This window comes from Coregonus lavaretus (genome assembly GCF_964263955.1).
Source record: "Coregonus lavaretus genome assembly, chromosome: 6".
NCBI lineage: Eukaryota > Metazoa > Chordata > Actinopteri > Salmoniformes > Salmonidae > Coregonus > Coregonus lavaretus.
Window position 1 is genome coordinate 55,079,937 of NC_139993.1, and position 19,551 is coordinate 55,099,487.

The 19,551-nt window shown below is 41.0% G+C and overlaps 1 protein-coding gene across 3 annotated transcripts; it reads right to left on the reverse strand.

Annotated features, from left to right (window-relative positions):
• Window positions 1–1,154: 1,154 nt before the first annotated feature.
• On the reverse strand, window positions 1,155–18,718 carry scp2b (sterol carrier protein 2b). 3 transcript variants are annotated; one of them, XR_014613437.1, is made up of 6 exons: window positions 18,433–18,546; window positions 17,563–17,662; window positions 12,678–12,807; window positions 12,343–12,422; window positions 3,901–5,898; window positions 1,155–3,782 (listed from the first exon to the last, which is right to left on the reverse strand). XR_014613437.1 is itself a non-coding variant. In XM_084164655.1 (6 exons), the coding sequence occupies exons 1-5, from the start codon at window positions 18,474–18,476 to the stop codon at window positions 5,803–5,805; spliced, it is 450 nt and encodes a 149-aa protein (XP_084020781.1). In that variant the 5' UTR covers window positions 18,477–18,547; the 3' UTR covers window positions 1,155–3,782; window position 5,802. The 3 variants fall into 3 exon arrangements, 2 of the variants coding, with proteins under 2 accessions (XP_084020781.1, XP_084020782.1); XM_084164655.1 differs by having other exon boundaries at window positions 5,802–5,898; window positions 18,433–18,547; XM_084164656.1 differs by having other exon boundaries at window positions 1,155–5,898; window positions 18,433–18,718.
• Window positions 18,719–19,551: the final 833 nt, after the last annotated feature.

A 19,551-nucleotide genomic window follows, 5' to 3' on the forward strand; every position in this document is an offset into this window, starting at 1 on the left:
CCTGTCCCCTTTGCAGAAAAGCATCTCCAAAGAATGATTTTTCCACCTCCATGCTTCACGGTTGGGATGGTGTTCTTGGGGTTGTACTCATCCTTCTTCTTCCTCCAAACACGGCGAGTGGAGTTTAGACCAAAAAGCTCTATTTTTGTCTCATCAGACCACATGACCTTCTCCCATTCCTCCTCTGGATCATCCAGATGGTCCGTGCTTCTACACCTGCATTACTAGCTGTTTGGGGTTTTAGGCTGGGTTTCTGTACAGCACTTCGAGATATTAGCTGATGTACGAAGGGCTATATAAAATAAAATTGATTGAAAATTGATTGAGATGGTCATTGGCAAACTTCAGACTGGCCTGGACATGCGCTGGCTTGAGCAGGGGGACCTTGCGTGCGCTGCAGGATTTTAATCCATGATGGCGTAGTGTGTTACTAATGGTTTTCTTTGAGACTGTGGTCCCAGCTCTCTTCAGGTCATTGACCAGGTCCTGCCGTGTAGTTCTGGGCTGATCCCTCACCTTCCTCATGATCATTGATGCCCCACGAGGTGAGATCTTGCATGGAGCCCCAGACCGAGGGTGATTGACCGTCATCTTGAACTTCTTCCATTTTCTAATAATTGTGCCAACAGTTGTTGCCTTCTCACCAAGCTGCATGCCTATTGTCCTGTAGCCCATCCCAGCCTTGTGCAGATCTATAATTTTATCCCTGATGTCCTTACACAGCTCTCTGGTCTTGGCCATTGTGGAGAGGTTGGAGTCTGTTTGATTGAGTGTGTGGACAGGTGTCTTTTATACAGGTAACGAGTTCAAACAGGTGCAGTTAATACAGGTAATGAGTGGAGAACAGGAGGGCTTCTTAAAGAAAAACTAACAGGTTGTGAGAGCCGGAATTCTTACTGGTTGGTAGGTGATCAAATACTTATGTCTTGCAATAAAATGCAAATTAATTACTTAAAAATCATACAATGTAATTTTCTGGATTTTTGTTTTAGATTCCATCTCTCACAGTTGAAGTGTACCTATGATAAAAATTACAGACCTCTACATGCTTTGTAAGTAGGAAAACCTGCAAAATCGGCAGTGTATCAAATACTTGTTCTCCCCACTGTATATCTAGCCTAGCTGTAGAAGAACTCACATCTGCACAGTTTCACGTTGTACATCACTCTCTTGTTTAATGACGTGCCACTCATTCTGACAACACATTCATCCGTAAAGCAGCACACTGTCGTAAACCATAACAACGTACAGCACATCGTACCATACGTAACAAACATACTAACTCTAAGTCAGTCAGGAGCAAGCCAGGTAGAATTATTTAGGCTATATTATTATTATTATTATTATTATTATTTCTTCAAGGCTATAGCCTGCCATTTAAGAAATCAATTGTGAAGCATTTGTGACACTACAGGCTGGCAGGAGCGCTCAGCACTTCAACAACATGCATATACATTTTGCATTTACGCTCTATAATATTTATATATTTTTTTAAATAGTTACTTAGAACTAAATAATAATTAAACGAAAAATGCGTTATTAGGCTATACAGTCATTTTACAGTGCCTTTGAATTCACTTTTTGATACACGAGTTTGACCAGTCTTTGGTTTGAGGATCATGCGGTGAGCTATGCATGCCTAGTTTCTTAATTTAGTCTAGAAGATGCTCTTAAATTCCCATGCCCTAATCACAGTCAACACAAATCTATTTTGTAACAACATCATGGAACAAAATTAATTAGAAAATTATAGTTTCCCAAATAAATAAAAAGTGTATATTGGCCTACCTGATGATATGAGGCTACTGTGTTAAACAACAAACCCCTTTTTCTCGAATTCATTGATAATCAGATATTTCAGTTGTAACTGTTTCTGTTGGGCTACATTTTTACAGTTGATAGAAAACTTTAGCACTGTTCCAAACTTAGACTACCCTCTTTTTTAACAACAGCCTGTCTAGAAATCCAAATGTCTCCAGTACTGCTCTGTTGTGGTATTAAAAAATATTATGCTGGTCTCCAGTCAAGTGAAATTATGTAGAATTGCATGAAATGCATTCATAAAAGGCAAGTTTTTCGCAGACCGCAAATAAGATGATAGATTCATGCAGTGCTTTTATTACAATGGTTATCTTTTCACCCCTACCCTTGTCTGCAGTGGTCTGCGAACCCACAACCTTCTGGCTACTTTGCCATGTAATGCTTACAAAACGAAGAACAGTTTCTAAAACTGCATATATAAGGTTCTGGCCTGTCTTAGGAGTGAGGGTAAAAAGTAGGCATGTTCTCTGCTATCCACTTTATGCTTCAATTATTATTTTGGGTATAGGGGAGGGTCAAAATAAGCGTTCAGGGAGGGTAGGGTAAAAATATATTTTCCTGAAGGGCGGTCAGATTTTCTCCAGGTATTCCTCATTATAAATAATGTACAGTCCCTTAAAAGGCAGAATATTTTACAAAACATGAACAGTTTGACAGTCCTAAAAGCAGTCATTGATGTGGTAGCTATACTAAGTGAGTTTTGCAACCCTTTAGTCCAACTAAAGAGAGCTGGACCCAGAAGAGGCCTGTGAGAGAAAATCAGGCCAGAGCCAAGCCAGTCCTGCAGTACGTAGTGGAATCTGGGTCAGAGCTCGTTAACAGATTTCTGTTGTAGCCACACTCTCGCACTCGCTCTCTTACGCTCTCTTACTCACATTTACAAAGGAAAAACTAAACGTGTGGCAGTGTATAGAACCAGGAACGAGGTGAATGGGGTTAGAGAGAAAGAGCAGAACCCTCAGAGCAGGATGACACCAATGATCAAGAACTGCCTGCCTCCTGGTTAGGTGACATCAGGTAGAAAGTTCAGAAAAGGTTGGTAGCTCTGCAGGGCAGCTGACCATTAGGAAACTACAAAAACAAGTTGAGACTTTCTCACCTGATGTCCTTTTTTAGGTCAACCTTGCCATCACAGGGAACAATGACGTCTTTTCAACCACTTTTGCTCAATCAGATCTGAACCGTACCACCTCAATGTATTGATTAAAGGAAACTGAATGAATGGTGTGAAAACTCCTTCATACAATGCCTTTGTACATTTTTGAGTTTCAACCCCGACTGGCACAGGAGTCTATCTAGAAAACGAAACTCTCAATAACCGGTGTTGGGCAGAAAGTAGACAGATATTTTTATTTATTCCAATAGACATAGAATATTGCTGCTCCCCAGTGTTCCTGCACAACAAATATCTACAAACGTTTTGACTTTGGACACAGGAGTCTGGCATGATGAGCCTCCAGCCTGCACATCCTTAGACGAACTTCTGTATTTCCTGCGAACACATCACCGCTGTTCACACAATAAACCCCAGAGGTTGCCTTAAAGGAAAAATCCACCCAAATCTCTATAATTTACAGTGTTACATAAAACTAATATGTGTGAATCTTATTTTTTGTGAACAAAGGTTTCATTTTGTCGTTATAATAAGGTTGGTAGCAATGTGAAAATCGTTGTGGAAATCAGTTGCAGCTCAAGTCAACCACAAAACCCACAATGCAATGCTCTCTCTATGGGCAGGCTGGCTAGCTAGCTAGCTAGCTAGCTAACTAGCTAGCAAACAAGGCTACACACAATAATACCAAAGTCAATATCAGCATGTGAAGTAGTTAGCTGTAAAATCGCCTAAACCAACTGCACTATCAGTTTAAGAGTCTACAATCTCACCATGTTCAACCTGCAGATCGATGTGCCTCAGAGTAGAGTCTGACATTCGCAACGGCACCATGCAACGGCACCCTAGACTGAAGAGGCAGACAAATATGAGGAATGTGTTAGACCCTCTGTTAAATAAAAAATTTATCGAGGAAGGAAAATCGCAAAAAATATGATCAATGGCTAATTTGAGAGAAGACAACCTACCGCGTCATGACAACGGCCAGTATTGAAATCTGACATGTATGACAGACATTTTCGCCATCTAAAAGGCGTTTTCCTATTAACATCCAGTGTAGTGAGAGCGGCTTTACGTCATGCCAGGAGAATTTCTGCCTGCTTGAACGGTATGAAAACATGAATTGACCCAGGCAATCGACAGAACATCACTCAGAGATGCACAAAATCAATATAACATAAAAAATGGGTTAATCTTTACTTTAAGACATTTGGCCAATGTTTCCCCTTCCTTAACCTCTGCCGCATGCGTCCCCAACAACCGGACATTCCGGTTTTCAGGGGAAATGTAAAGAGAGCCTATGGACATTAACAATGTGACAATCCATCTTAACTCCTCCTCCACATTTACTGGATTGGTTGAACAGTGCAGAAGAGAACCTCCCCTTAAAGTTTGTTTTCTTCTCGTCAAGATTAGTATGGAGGGGATCTAGTTTCAGGCGTTTCTTTTACACCTGCTAGGTTAGGTTACCCCTTCCTCAACATTATCCATAAATTATCCATGGCCATGGAACCATAAAAGACAAAGACTCTGCCTCCCTCTGCCCCTAGAAAACGGGGTCAGCAGTAGTCCAACAGATGTGTTATTGTGGATTCAGATTTATGTACTGGTAGCCAGATCTGTTAGTTCTGTTTGTCGACAACATCAGGTCAACAAGTAGTCAGACAAAGGTCACAGGTGGTTGAGGATGAGAGCCGCATAGGGATATACTCCTTTAGATAAAGAGAATAAAAACAGAGTGATATACTGTATGTCAAGGAGGGGAAATGATTGGGGGGGAAATAAATAATAATAAATAAATATGCGTGGCCCCAGGTGGTTGGAATCTGCAACTTTCTCCTCTGTAACTCCCACTATATATCTCCCTCCCTCCACTCCTTCATGCCTATCTATCTAGGAGTAAACTATTTCTAAAGAGGGAGAATCAAACTTATTTTAGTGATTATTAGTAAGTGAGTTTATTTAGTAGAAATCACTTTAGCATCATCAGTCCCAAAAACATGGCTGAAAGTAACAGAGTAACAGAGTACGAAAATGTATGCACTCACTACTGTAAGTCGCTCTGGATAAGAGTGTCTGCTAAATGACTAAAATATAAATGTAACCTTCAGTGGTCCATCCATTCAGTCCTGTTTTAGATATTATGAATCTGATTATGAGACCTTATCAATGTATTTACACTTGTTCATGACACCAGGGAATATTGCACACCTGAGAGGCACTTCACTGTTTTATCCATTCATCTCTCATAAAGGCTGAATAGGGAGAAATGACTGTGTAGCACAGCTCTGAGACCATATAAGACATGATTCATCCTGTCCCAAATGTAAAGAGCAATATTATTTCCATTACCAATACACACATGAAACTTAAAAGGGGAAAAAGGTCAGAAATCGCAAGATGAGAGGGGCATGATTCAATTAATGACATCATACAAACAGATCTTCTCTGAGTCATAATAAATCAGTCTGAAAAAAATATAAAATGACACAGTTGGAGAGAAAGAGAGTAGAGTGCAGCCCTACTGTATATCTCTAGTCTAGTGTGTTCTGGTCATTAATATATTAGAAAAAGACAGAGGGGGTCAGAGAGAGAGAGGTAGCGGTGGAGAACAGTCTCATCATTCCATCTCATCCTCCTCTACTCCCATCATTTCCTCCTACAGTGCCCCCCCCCCCCTACTCTCACTACTAGTTGGATGGTGGTGGCTGCTGTGGAGCTACTGAAAATGTAGAAGTTACCCCTTAGTGCAGGTCTTGGACCAGGTTTGTTGTTGTAACCCCTAGTGGTTAAGGTTAGCATTGTGATATGAAGCACTTATCCTAGACCAGCGCTAGGAAGGTAACCTCTGCCTAACCCCAGGTTCTACCTCACAGCTTGGCTTTGCCAGGCTGCAGCTGCAGACTCTGGAGCTTCATGGCCATTCCCATGTTCCCTGTGATCTTCAGCTTGCCCTGGAAGAATGCCTGAGGATCAGAAGAGAGAGTCAGTCATTAGAATCAGAACAGAGAAAGGGAGAAACTGGCTCTGACAGTAAATCTCAGTAAGACAAAAATAATGGTGTTCCAAAAAAGGTCCAGTTGTCAGGACCACAAATACAAATTCCATCTAGACACCGTAGCCCTAGAAAACAGAAAAAAATTATACATACAGTGCATTCGGAAAGTATTCAGACCCCTTAACTGTTTCCACATTTTATACCGTTACATCCTTATTCTAAAATGGATCAAATAGCTTGTTTCCCATCTCAATCTACACACAATACCCCATCATGAAAACGCAAATACAGGTTGAGAAACTTTTGAAAATGTATTACAAATAAAAAACGGATATATCACATTTACATAAGTATTCAGACCCTTTACTCAGTACTTTGTTGAAGCACCTTTGGCAGCGATTACAGCCTTGAGTCTTCTTTGGTATGACACTACAATCTTGGCACACCTGTATTTGGGGAGTTTCCCCCATTCTTCTATGCAGATCCTCTCAAGCTCTGTCAGGTTGGATGGGGAGCGTCGCTGCACAGCTATTTTCAGGTCTCTCCAGAGATGTTCGATCGGGTTCAAGTCCGGGCTCTGGCTGGGCCACTCAAGGACATTCAGAGACTTGTCCCGAAGCCACTCCTGCGTTGTATTGGCTGTATGCTTAGATTCGTTGTCCTGTTGGAAGGTGAGCCTTCGCCCCAGTATGAGGTCCTGAGCGCTCTAGAGCAGGTTTTCATCAAGGATCTCTTTACTTTGCTCCGTTCATCTTTCCCTCAATCCTGACTAGTCTCCTAGTCCCTGCCACTGAAAAACATCCCCACAGGATGATGCTGCCACCACCATGCTTCACCGTAGGGATGGTGCCAGGTTTCCTCCAGACGTGACTCTTGGCATTCAGGCCAAAGAGTTCAATCTTGGTTTCATCAGACCAGATAATCTTGTTTCTCATGGTCTGAGAGTCCTTTAGGTGCCTTTTGGCAATCTCCAAGCGGGCTGTCATGTGCCTTTTACTGAGGAGTGGCTCCCGTCTGGCCACCCTACCGTAAAGGCCTGATTGGTGGAGTCCTACAGAGATGGTTGTCCTTCTGGGAGGTTCTCCCATCTCCACAGAGGAACTCTGGAGCTCTGTCAGCGGCCATCCGGTTCTTGGTCACCTCCCTGACCAAGGCCCTTCTCCCCGAATTGTCTGGCCGGGCGGCCAGCTCAAGGAAGAGTCTTGGTGGTTCCAAACTTCTTCCCTTTAAGAATGATGGAGGCCACTGTGTTCTTAGGGACCTTCAATGCTGCAGACATTTTTTGATACCCTTCCCCAGATCTTTGCCTCGACACAATCCTGTCTCGGAGCTCTACGGACAATTCCTTCGACCTCATGGCTTGGTTTTTGCTCTGACATGCACTGTCAACTGTGGGACCTTATATAGACAGGTGTGTGCCTTTCCAAATCATGTCCAATCAATAGAATTTACCACAGGTGGACTCCAAGTTGTAGAAATATCTCAAGGATGATCAATGGAAACAGGATGCACCTGAGCTCAGATTTGAGTCTCATAGCAAAGGGTCTGAATACTTGTGTAAAAAGCTATTTCTGTTTTATTTTTTATACATTTTCCCAAAAAAATTACAACCCGTTTTCGCTTTGTCATTATGGGTGTGTAGATTGATGAGGATTATTTCTTTTTAAATCCATTTTAGAATAAGGCTGTAACTTAACAAAATGGGAAGGGGTCTGAATACTTTCCGAATGCACTGTACCTCGGCCTAAACATCAGCGCCACAGGTAACTTCCACAAAGCTGTGAACGATCAGAGAGAAGGCAAGAAGGGCCTTCTACGCCATCAAAAGGAACATAAAATTCGACATACCAATTAGGATCTGGCTAAAATTACTTTAAATCAGTTATAGAACCCATTGCCCTTGTGAGGTCTGGGGTCAGTTCCCCAACCAAGAATTCACAAAATGGGACAAACACCAAATTGAGACTCTGCATACAGAATTCTACAAAAATATCCTCTGTGTATAAAGTAAAACACCAAATAATGCATGCAGAGCAGAATTAGGCCAATACCCGCTAATTATCAAAATCCAGAAAAGAAACGTTAAATTCGACAACCACCTAAAAGGAAGCGATTCCTAAACCTTCCATAACAAAGCCATCACCTACAGAGAGATTAACCTGGAGAAGAGTCCCCTAAGCAAGCTGGTCCTGGGGCTCTGTTCACAAACACAAAAATATCCCACAGAGCCCCAGGACAGCAACACAATTAGAATCAACCAAATCATGAGAAAACTAAAAGATAATTACTTGACACATTGGAAAGAAATAACCAAAAAACTGCGCAAACTAGAATGCTATTTGGCCCTAAACAGAGAGTACATAGTGGCAGAATACCTGACCACCGTGACTGACCCAAAATTAAGGAAAGCTTTGACTATGACCAGACTCAGTGAGCATAGCCTTGCTATTGAGAAGACAGGCTGTGCAAACTGCCCACAAAATGAGGTGGAAACTGAGCTATTTTGATAAACTCCCATATCTATTGGGTGAAATACCACAGTGTGCCGTAACAGCAAGAAATGTGACCTATTGCCACAAGAAAAGGGCAACCAGTGAAGAACAAACACCATTGTAAATACAACCCATATTTATGTTTATTTATTTTCCCATTTGTACTTTAACTATTTACACATTGTTACAACACTGTATATACAGTGGTGTGAAATAGTGTTTGCCCCCTTCCTGATTTGTTATTTGTTTGCATGTTTGTCACACTTAAATGTTTATTTTCCCTTTTGTACTTTAACTATTTGCACATCATTACTACACTGTATATAGACATAATGACATTTGAAATGTCTATTCCTTTGGAACTTTTGTCAGTGTAATGTTTACTGTTTATTTTTTATTTCACTTTTCTTTATTATCCATTTCACTTGCTTTGGCAATGTAAACATGTGTTTCCCATGCCAATAAAGCCCTTTGAATTGAACTGATAGAGAGACGAGAGAGACAAACAGAGAGAGAGAGACCGAGAGAATGCTTTAACTGCTGCTCTGTCAGCTTTTTGGAGGGGATAGCACAACAAAACAAATGCTACTAATTAATAAACAAAATCTATTGACGGACACGTGCGTCAATCTAAGTAACATAATAAAAAAATCCCCATAAAAACCGGTCAGTTTAAGCTAGAGATATGTTTTTTTGCATGGGCTGCGTCTCCATCCACCGCATCCACCTATGTCGGCCTTCCGCATCTGCGTAGAAGGTGACCAAGCTACATCGGTGTTTCTTTCTTTGCAGCAATTCGACCATGAAGGCCTGATTCACGCAGTCTCCTCTGAACAGTAGCTGTTGACATGTGTCTGTTACTTGAACTCTGATGTGCAATCTGAGGTGCAGTTAATTGCCGATTTCTGAGGCTGGTAACTCTAATGAACTTATCCTCTGCAGCAGAGGTAACTCTGGGTCTTCCTTTCCTGTGGCGGTCCTCCACGAGAGCCAGTTTCATCATAGCGCTTGATGGTTTTTGCGACTGCACTTGAAGAAACTTTAAAAGTTCTTGAAATTTTCCGGATTGACTGACCTTCATGTCTTAAAGTAATGATGGACTGTCGTTTCTCTTTTCTTATTTGAGCTGTTCTTGCCATAATATGGACTTGGTCTTTTACCAAATAGGGGTATCTTCTGTATACCCCCCCACCTCGTCACAACAACTGATTGGCTCAAACGCATTAAGAAGGAAATAAATTCCACAAACTAACTTTTAAGAAGGCCCACCTGTTAATTGAAATGCATTCCAGGTGACTACCTCATGAAGCTGGTTGAGAGAATGCCAAGAGTGTGCCAAGCTGTCATCAAGGCAAAGGGTGGCTATTTGAAGAATCTCAAATACAATGAATATTTTGATTTGTTTAACACTTTTTTGGTTACTACATGATTCCATATGTGTTATTTCATAGTTTTGATGTCTTCACTATTATTCTACAATGTAGAAAATAGTAAAAATAAAGAAAAACCCTCTATATGTTATACCTAAAGGGGTCTAATATTCTAAATCAATTACCTAAATGATCCAGGGTATGAACATCTTAAAACAATTCCATATGTTAGCTTAGTAGGTTTTACACAGAAAAAATATATTGCACACACAATTCATCTCTCCAAACTGTTCTTCGTCAAAATGCAGCACCTCCATTTTGAGCAGTGGAAAGTAAATCCCCCTGCAGTCAACAAAGCGTGGAAATATTATTCTTGAGCTGGTTGGAAAACAAAACGAATGGAAATGATTCCTGACCTGCACTTCACTCCAGTAATGTGTGTGCTCCTGCCTCGTTTAAAGAGTTAAAGTGGAGAGATTAACCTCAGAGTGGAAAGTGGGGCAGCAGCAGGAGGAGGAGCAGGAGGCTCTACAGACCAGAGGGGCTTATAGGAGGGCTGGGGACTGACTGTGTCATGTGTGGCAGGCAGCAGTGGCACAGTGACTCTAGTGTATTTGGAGAACTGAGTGAGTGTAAAAGACCACTGGGGAAGGTGAAACCAGATTAACTAAAACAGCAGCCCTCATGGACAACTCTCTCCCTGTCCTACCAATACACCCTGCTCAACTCTCTCCCTGTCCTACCAATACACCCTGCTCAACTCTCTCCCTGTCCTACCAATACACCCTGCTCAACTCTCTCCCTGTCCTACCAATACACACTGCTCAACTCTCTCCCTGTACTACCAATACACCCTGCTCAACTCTCTCCCTGTCCTACCAATACACACTGCTCAACTCTCTCCCTGTCCTACCAATACACACTGCTCAACTCTCTCCCTGTCCTACCAATACACACTGCTCAACTCTCTCCCTGTCCTACCAATACACACTGCTCAAATCTCTCCCTGTACTACCAATACACACTGCTCAAATCCCTGTACTACCAATACACCCTGCTCAAATCTCTCCCTGTACTACCCAATGCTCAGCTCAATCCGATAGTGATCAGAGCCACAAGTGTGAACACGTTCTCTGAAGTGCATGTCCCCCACATTCTGCTTGTAGGACGGAAATCATGACTGAGTCTTTAGATTTGTATGAAAAGAAACTAAAGCGAGTACAGAACTCAACGGACACATGGTAACAGAAGCCATGGGGTGTCCTTAGTTCCAAAGACACCTATCCTCCATTATAAAAGAGGCTTTATATAAACTGACAGTGTAGAAGAAGAAGAAATGGACTCTGGAAAATAATTATAGAGAATAGTACTTATAGATCTAAGTATGACATCATCGCACTATGAAGGTCACTATGAACTGACCTTACAGACAGCATAAGGCAACACAAAATCAGAGCTGAGTTCGTATACTACAATATGGTATAAGAAATTCCACTCAATCACACATACCTACATGCAGAGCAAATTAAAAGTGAAATAACACGGTCATTGACCGCAGCCTTACTCATATTGAACACATTATTTATTCCAGAACATGTCCCACTTAACCAAACAACAAGGGTAATAGGCTCTTTTAAGTTGAGCACCTGTCAGGAGGCTAGTGCTGCATTCTACTGGGTTCCTCTGGGAACTATTTCCCCCCCAGGTCCCTTTAAATGGACAGACCAACAGATGTGCATGGGGGCCAAGAAAGAAGGAAGCCACTTCTAAAGGAGCCATAAAGACTTAACCTGTTCCCAGATCTGTTTGTGCTGTCTGGCCAAGTCCTATCTATGGTGGTTGTCATGACAAACAGCACAAACAGGTCTGGGACCAGGATAATAAAGATTCACTGGGCCCCATAGCAAGAGTCTTGACTGACTTCATCAACGCAGTCTATCAGTGAAGCTTGTTACCTAGCATACCATAGTACGGTTTTTTATTTCACCATTGACCATTTGCTGACCTATGGTGGACGCTGAGTACACAAGAGAAAAAAAGCATTTCAGCACAATCATCCTAAATTGTCATAAGAAATTAAGTGGTGTTTTTGGTCTAACAGTAGCCTAACATTATCTATGCTATTATATTCGGTTTGTTATGTAGAATACGAATGAATCATTAAGTGATCTTATGAGACACCGCACCATTCTGAGAAGTGGCGGAGTGTGCCTCCGCTGCTCACCGCCAGCACTACACCCCTGATTATAATGGTTAGATGACTTCGGGAGTTTCACGTTACCACAGCTCTACAAACTAAATGGCGCATTCAGTTGACAACCATTTTTTTTTACAGCAGCGCAAAAGTTTTGGGGCTGACCCAAAATCATTCAGGCTAAAGACCCAAAGGTCAGGTCCTGGTGATGTCCATGTGCAAGGTTATCACCATGAGACTGACTGGAATACAGCGTATTAACTCCCTCAAATCATAACAGCAGAAGTCAGCTACTAACAACTATAGGGAAAATAGTTTGTTGAGTCTAATCACACCCCATCAAGGCCAATACTTACTGTCTGTGGGTTCATTTTCCCCGTCATCAAGGACAGCAGGTCTGCGTCTGACATGGCAATGGTGCAGTTTGCTTTCTTTGCTAGAAGGGGGGACGGAGGAGAGGAAGGAAGAGAGAAATACAGAAAGAGATTGAGAAAAAAAACATGGTTATTGATCATAAAATACTGTAAATTAAAAACCACAAAAATCATGACACAGCCTGTGAAAATACAACTTGATTTTTTTCACTACATATGTTTCTTTGTGAATTCAGCTTTTTACATTCTCACTCTCAATATGGACCAAACCGCTATTTCTGACCTGTCGTTGTGGATGCAGCCCTTGCTGTTCTTACCTGTGTCATTGTGAACGCAACCCTTGCCATTCTTCACGTCTACTATCCAGGTCGCCTCCTGACCATCCGGACCATCCTTCACCTTAAAGGCAAACACCCCTCCGATCTTCTTCACAAATGACTCCCCATCCTACAGAGAAATACAAGGTATTAGAAGTCATAACAATTAGGATCATAAGTACTGTGTTCATCAATCAAAAGCAGTTTTTATTATCATGTCATGTCTGAAGACGGTTATAAATATTCTTATTCATCCCAGACATAACATTTCACATCCAGTTAAACCATTTTTTTAATCCATGTGCTTTATAAAATCAATAAAAGAACAAAGCATTCACTGAAACCACACTGAAAACACAGACACTGAAAAAACACACTGATAAATACACTGAAAACAGACACTGAAAGCACAGACACTGAAAAAACACACTGAAAACACAGACATGCTACTCATACATTCACGATCAATTAGGCTACTGGACAACTATTTTCTGAACATGTGTAACAAGGAATAGGACTTTTTTTTATTTCTGTAATTACATATTCTCACAGTACAGATGGGTTTCAATATTGTATTAATCTGTGGATAATCACATACATAGCAGTGGAATAACATAATACCAAAACACAGTGAGCGATCCTAATGGGAACCAGATAGCACCACTCCACTGCTGCCAGACAGACTTACACAAGGATGGAAAATCTAAAAGTAGGACAACAGAGGAAAACCTCCTTGAGTGGAGATGACGTCGCACATCCTGAGTCAAAAGAGTTGCAGATTGGTTTAGTTACGTTTAATTCTGTCTATATATGTTTAATAGACATCTAGTTGTGTATTTTAGACCCAACAGACTGCTGTTTGCTGATGGCTTGGCTGAGTTAAGGCGAGAGACCAAGAGAGAGAGCGAGAGAGAGAAAGAAAGTGAGAGACAGGAAGCGAAAGAGCTTGAGTGACAGAGGACGAGAGAAAGCGAGAGAGAACGAGAGAAGAGGGGGAGAGGGAAAGAGAGAAAAAGCGAAAGCGTGACAGAGAGCGCCAGAGAGAGAGCTCTGTCATCATCCAGCTTGTGATGTTTATAGTAGTAAGGAGGTCAGAAACAGAGCAGCTGCAGATGAACACACAATTTAGAGTGCAGAACCATTTATCTGATTGATTCAAAACAGCATAACAACTTATATCATAAGCTAGGTTTCCATCCAATTGGCGACAGATTTTCATGCGAGTATTCTAAAATCCGCATGAAAACAATGTGCATTTTCCCACCAGAGATGTTTCCATCAAATTGACTTGTCGCAGATGAAAGACTGTGCGTGATGACATAGTGCACATAAAAATACCTTTTGCGGGTAACTTCCCATGTACCGAATAAAAAAATACTAGTTAAATGGGTTTCCATCGCATTTTCAACTCTACTGATGTTTTTCTCACAAAAAAATGTTCCGTTACATAGCAAGTGTGCCCACTCCGGTATTGGCACGTGCGTTCTAGCCATGCACGCTGTTGGCTAGAGCGCAAGTATAGCCTACATGATTATTTTGTCATATGGCAGCCAAGCATCGATTATCATGTCACCAGAATAAGACCCTCGATATTTATTAGAAAGGAGCATCAAGCTCATCACCTTGCACTTTCACCACCCTGTGAAGTTCATCATAACTTATTTCATCTGCAGCCTATTAAACTGCATGCTTTCACGATGAGTCGTAGTGGGAAGACCATGCAACATGTCATCTCGTGACTCCAAGTTTACGTCCGTATGGTTTTTATATCAATATTTGCACGTAAAAGCGTTTCTCGCATAATTCATTTCACCGACACAAAAATATCCCACCTTGTCTAGCATATTTTCTTTTGTCGACATCAGGCCTGTCATTACATTTTTTTTATCCAACATGGATGGAAACCTGGTTATTGTATGACATGGAGGGGAAAGCCTGTTTCCGGGAATGGATCCAAGTGTGCTACAGTCGAAGTCGAAAGAGAGTCTATTGGAATGGAAATGTTTCTCTTCATGTAGGATCAATGGGTTGTTTTCAATAAAACGTCACAATAAGGTGTAGCGTGTTCGATTTGCCTGCTGGGGAGCAAGGAGACCCACAGCTCTGCTAAAACCATTGACAACTTTGTGCCGTTTTCAAGGGCCTTAAATGTTAACTATTTGTTTGTAATATCATCACCTCTTGAAGAGCATAGCTAGACCTACACATTTCTGATTATTCTATGCAAAACAATTGCGCACATTTAGATCAGTTATACAGCACGTAACTGCATACTTTTCATGATCTGTAAACATCAATTGATCATGTAATTTCAGATATGTGAGGGTAGCCTAAAGATATCTCTCAATATTGGCCACCATTAATTTGATATTTTTTTTATATACACTACCGTTCAAAGGTTTGGGATCACTTAGAAATGTCCCTGTTTTCAAAAGAAAAGCAATTTTTTTGTCCATTAAAATAACATCAAATTGATCAGAAATACAGTGTAGACATTGTTAATGTTGTAAATGGCTATTGCAGCTGGAAACAGCTGATTTTTAATGGAATATCTACATAGGTGTACAGAGACCCATTATCAGCAACCATCAGTCCTGTGTTCCAATTGTGTTTGCTAATCCAAGTTTATCATTTTAAAAGGCTAATTGATCATTAGAAAACCCTTTTGCAATTATGTTAGCACAACTGAAAACTGTTGTGCTGATTAAAGAAGCAATAAAACTGGCCTTCTGGTGTTTTGGTGTTTTGCAGGTACTATTTCATGAAGCTGCCAGTTGAGGACCTGTGAAGCGCCTGTTTCTCAAACTAGACACTAATGTATTTGTCCTCTTGCTAAGTTGTGCACCGGGGCCTCCCACTCCTTTTTCTATTCTGGTTAGAGCCAGTTTGCGCTGTTCTGTGAAGGGAGTAGTACACAGCGTTGTACGAGCTCTTCAGTTCCTTGGCAATTTCCTTGGCAATTTCTTGGAATAGCCTTCATAGCCTTCATTTCTCAGAACAACAATCGACTGACGAGTTTCAGGAGAAAGATATTTGTTTCTGCCCATTTTGCGCCTGTAATCGAACCCACAATTGCTGATGCTCCAGATACTCAACTAGTCTCAAGAAGGCCCGTTTTATTGCTTCTTTAATCAGCAGAACAATTTTCAGCTGTGCTAACGTAATTGCAAAAGGGTTTTCTAATGATCAATTAGCCTTTTAAAATGATAAACTTGGATTAGCAAACACAACTTGCCATTGGAACACAGGACTGATGGTTGCTGATAATGGGCCTCTGTACACCTATGTAGATATTCCATTAAAAATCAGCAGTTTCCAGCTACAATAGCCATTTACAACATTAACAATGTCTACACTGTATTTCTGATCAATTTGATGTTATTTGAATGGACAAAAAAAATGTATTTCTTTAGAAAACAAGGACATTTCTAAGTGACCCCAAACTTTGGAACGGTAGTGTATTTTTTTTAAACCTTAATTTAAAACAGGGAGCCACCAGAGACCAGGGGCTCTTTCTGCTGCAATCTGGTAAATGGTGTCACCATAATCAAGAACTGGCAGGAATGTTGACTGTACAATCTGCTTCCTGCTATTTAGGGAGAGGCAAGATCTATTTCTAAAAAAGAAGCCCACTTTAAATCTTAGCTTTTTAACTAGCTCATCCATATGTTTTTTTAACATTAAGTCTTTGTCAATTCAAATGCCCGATATTTGTAGGCGGGAACCTGCTCAATGGGAGAACCATCCAACAAATAAATATGTAGTCCATCTGAAACAATTAAGTGATATAAAATAAAAGTGAACTATACCTGACAACTATGAGTGGTTTAGGTTAATTTCCCATCTTTTGTGGGCTCTGCCTGTCTAGCAGCAGAAGGGCACATTTGCCGTGGTACTGTTAGCTGATAAAGTTTTACTTTGCAATCTACCTAATCTCTGATGAAGCAAGCTAAATGATGTTAGCTTAGCTAGCCACATGTCAAATGGATGGGTACCTTCACGTATCTGAAATTACATGATCATTGATGTTTACTGATCATGAAAAGCATGTATATTGAACAAAAATATAAAAGCAACATGCAACAATTTCAAAGATTTTACTGAGTTACAGTTAATAGAAGGAAATCGTTCAATTGAAAAAAAATGTTTTAGGCCCTAATCTATGGATTTCACATGACTGGGAAGGGCGCAGCCATGGATGGGCTTAGGCCCACCCACTTGGGAGCCAGGTCCACCCACTGGGGAGCCAGGCCCAGCCAATCAGAATTAGTTTTTCCGCACAAAAGGGCTTTATTACAGACAGAAATACTCCTCAGCCGATCCCACAGGTGAAGAAACAGGATGTGGAAATCCTGGGCTGGCGTGGTTAGACATGGTCTGCGGTTGTGAGGCCAGTTGGATGTACTGCCAAATTCTCTAAAAACGACGTTGGAGGCGGCTTATGGTAGAGAAATTCACATTCAATTCTCTGGCAACAGTTATGTTGGACATTCCTGCAGTCAGCATGCCAATTGCACACTCCCTAAAAACTTGAGACATCTGTGGCATTGTGTTGTGTGACAAAACTGCACTAACACTTTATATGTTGCGTTGATATTTTGTTCAGTATAGTTATAACTATATTTAACAATCCCTTGAAAATGGCATGTAGCTGGGGGTCTACTTGGCCCCCAGTAGCCAAATCGAACGTATTGTGATGTTTTATTGAAAACGACCTATATAATTAACCCTTATACTATGGCTGTAGTGTGGAGGAAATGGTCTGAGGTAAAGGATCAGAAAAGAGGTCTAAGCATGTTGGTGTGAAAACAGGATGAGGGTTTGTAGCATAAACTGCAATAGATGACACCTGAAACAGATAACACACAGTAATGAAGGAAGATACCTCCTCCAGCTTCTTGTTGATCTCCTGGAAGACTGCATGGGCCTTGAACCCCTCCAGGCTGCGCTCTGCATTGGTGTTAACTGACTGGATCCTCTGAGAGCTGAGACACACACCGAGAGAGACCACACACACACACACCAAGAGAGACAACACATTATTGACAGCATAACAGGAGGCATGCCATACATAGCCTGTGAGGTACAACTATAACAAGACAATTAGGATTATTCAGCAGGAGAAAATAGAAATAGCATGATAGTCTTGAAAACCCGACGCTAGGCAACAGACTACTAGGATGTGGGTAGATTACACAGGCTTACTAAGAGTCCTCATAAGGCTCTTGCCACAGTCACAACATGATGGTGTTGCACTGTAAACCATGTCTGTCAACTGGTCTAATTATCAGTGACTAATCTGAGCGCAGTTAAAATGCAGATGGCATGTTTAATGTAAATTGTACAAAAGGGTTGGCTCTAATTTGACTACATAACTAGACTTATCTGTAGCTTTAGCCTACATCTAAATGCAATATGATGAATGTAATGCCAGTGGGTTAAAATTAATAACCTGCAAGCAAATTGATAAATAAAGTTGTATTCTATTCCTATTGAATCCATGTCAGGTTGGCAAGAGTTTTTATCTCGGGTGGTGTGATTTTCCGGTTAGTATTGCACAAGTCAGGTGTTAGCACAGCAGTAAGCTAACTTCTAACAGTTATGTCATTGTTTTCAATGAGCTAACTATCAAGCTAGCTTAGCTAACGTTACACCCTTGCAAATTCACAAGGGTGACCCGACCCAGATGAATACTCCGAGGTAACGAGTGGCAATTAAATGGCTGTGATAATTTTACTAACCCCAAGTATCTCACCTTACAACCTGTGATTCGCGCATTTTGTTATGTGAAACAACCATTGTTCAAAGCGGCCGATACAGCTGGTGTGCAACTCAGCGTGCTGCTGTGAACATATAGATAGATAGAGGACTCAACTTTGTATCTGTGCCATTTTAGCGTCTGTGATAGCATTGCCAGGAATCCCTCTGGCTGTTCTGTTTTTTTTGTGTTTTACATGTTACTGTTAAATAAATAAAAATTCAAAATAAATGTTTAAAAGACACCATTGCCAACGCCATTGAGGCAATCTCCATTTTAAAGTAGTACATTTTCTTCTTCATGATTGGCTGATCCCTCCTGATGACCCGGTTGGACATGACTCCACCAGGAGGGATCAGCCAATGAAATTGGAAGTACCACCCGGTTAACTACATTAAAATGGTGGAAGCCCTCAATAGCGCTGCCCATACTGAAACTGTCTTTTGGCCACTAGAGGCCTCTATCATTCTCTATGGTTGTGAAACAACTTTTTAGCTACCCGGAATTCCTTATTTATGCTGCTATGCAAGACAGTACCTGTCGATAGCAGAGAGGGTGATGATTTGATATTTAGTGCAGCACTCTACAGTTCGCTGGAGGTAAAGATTGTTCATCTACAATTTCAACAAAAAATGTTTTGCATGAACAGCAAACAATTCTTTGCATGAACAGATTTGAGCTATTCAAATCATACATGTTCAATACTATTCTGGCGTAAACTCCTAATTTCACCAATGATAAGCGTTGCTATGTTTAGGACATATGCATTATTTATTTCACTGTTGTTATGTGTCTGACGCACTAATGTATATTGTTTCTGAATGTGTGCTTATTACAAAAGGCACCAATGATCATCATCATCCTCACGTTCTAATTTAGGCCTACATCTAAAAAAAATCAATTATCACATTTATTCACTAGAGACAACAACTTTTGTTCAACTTGTAGGATGTTGGTATATAGTGGATCAAGGTCTAATGAAAGTTTAGTTGGTTGTCACAGAACCAGCCAACCAAATATTGAAATAGAGCAAATGTGTAGTACACACTTAGGAAAAAATGGTTCCAAAACGGTTCTTTGTGGAGGGATAGGGTTCTACCAAGAACAGTTTTGATC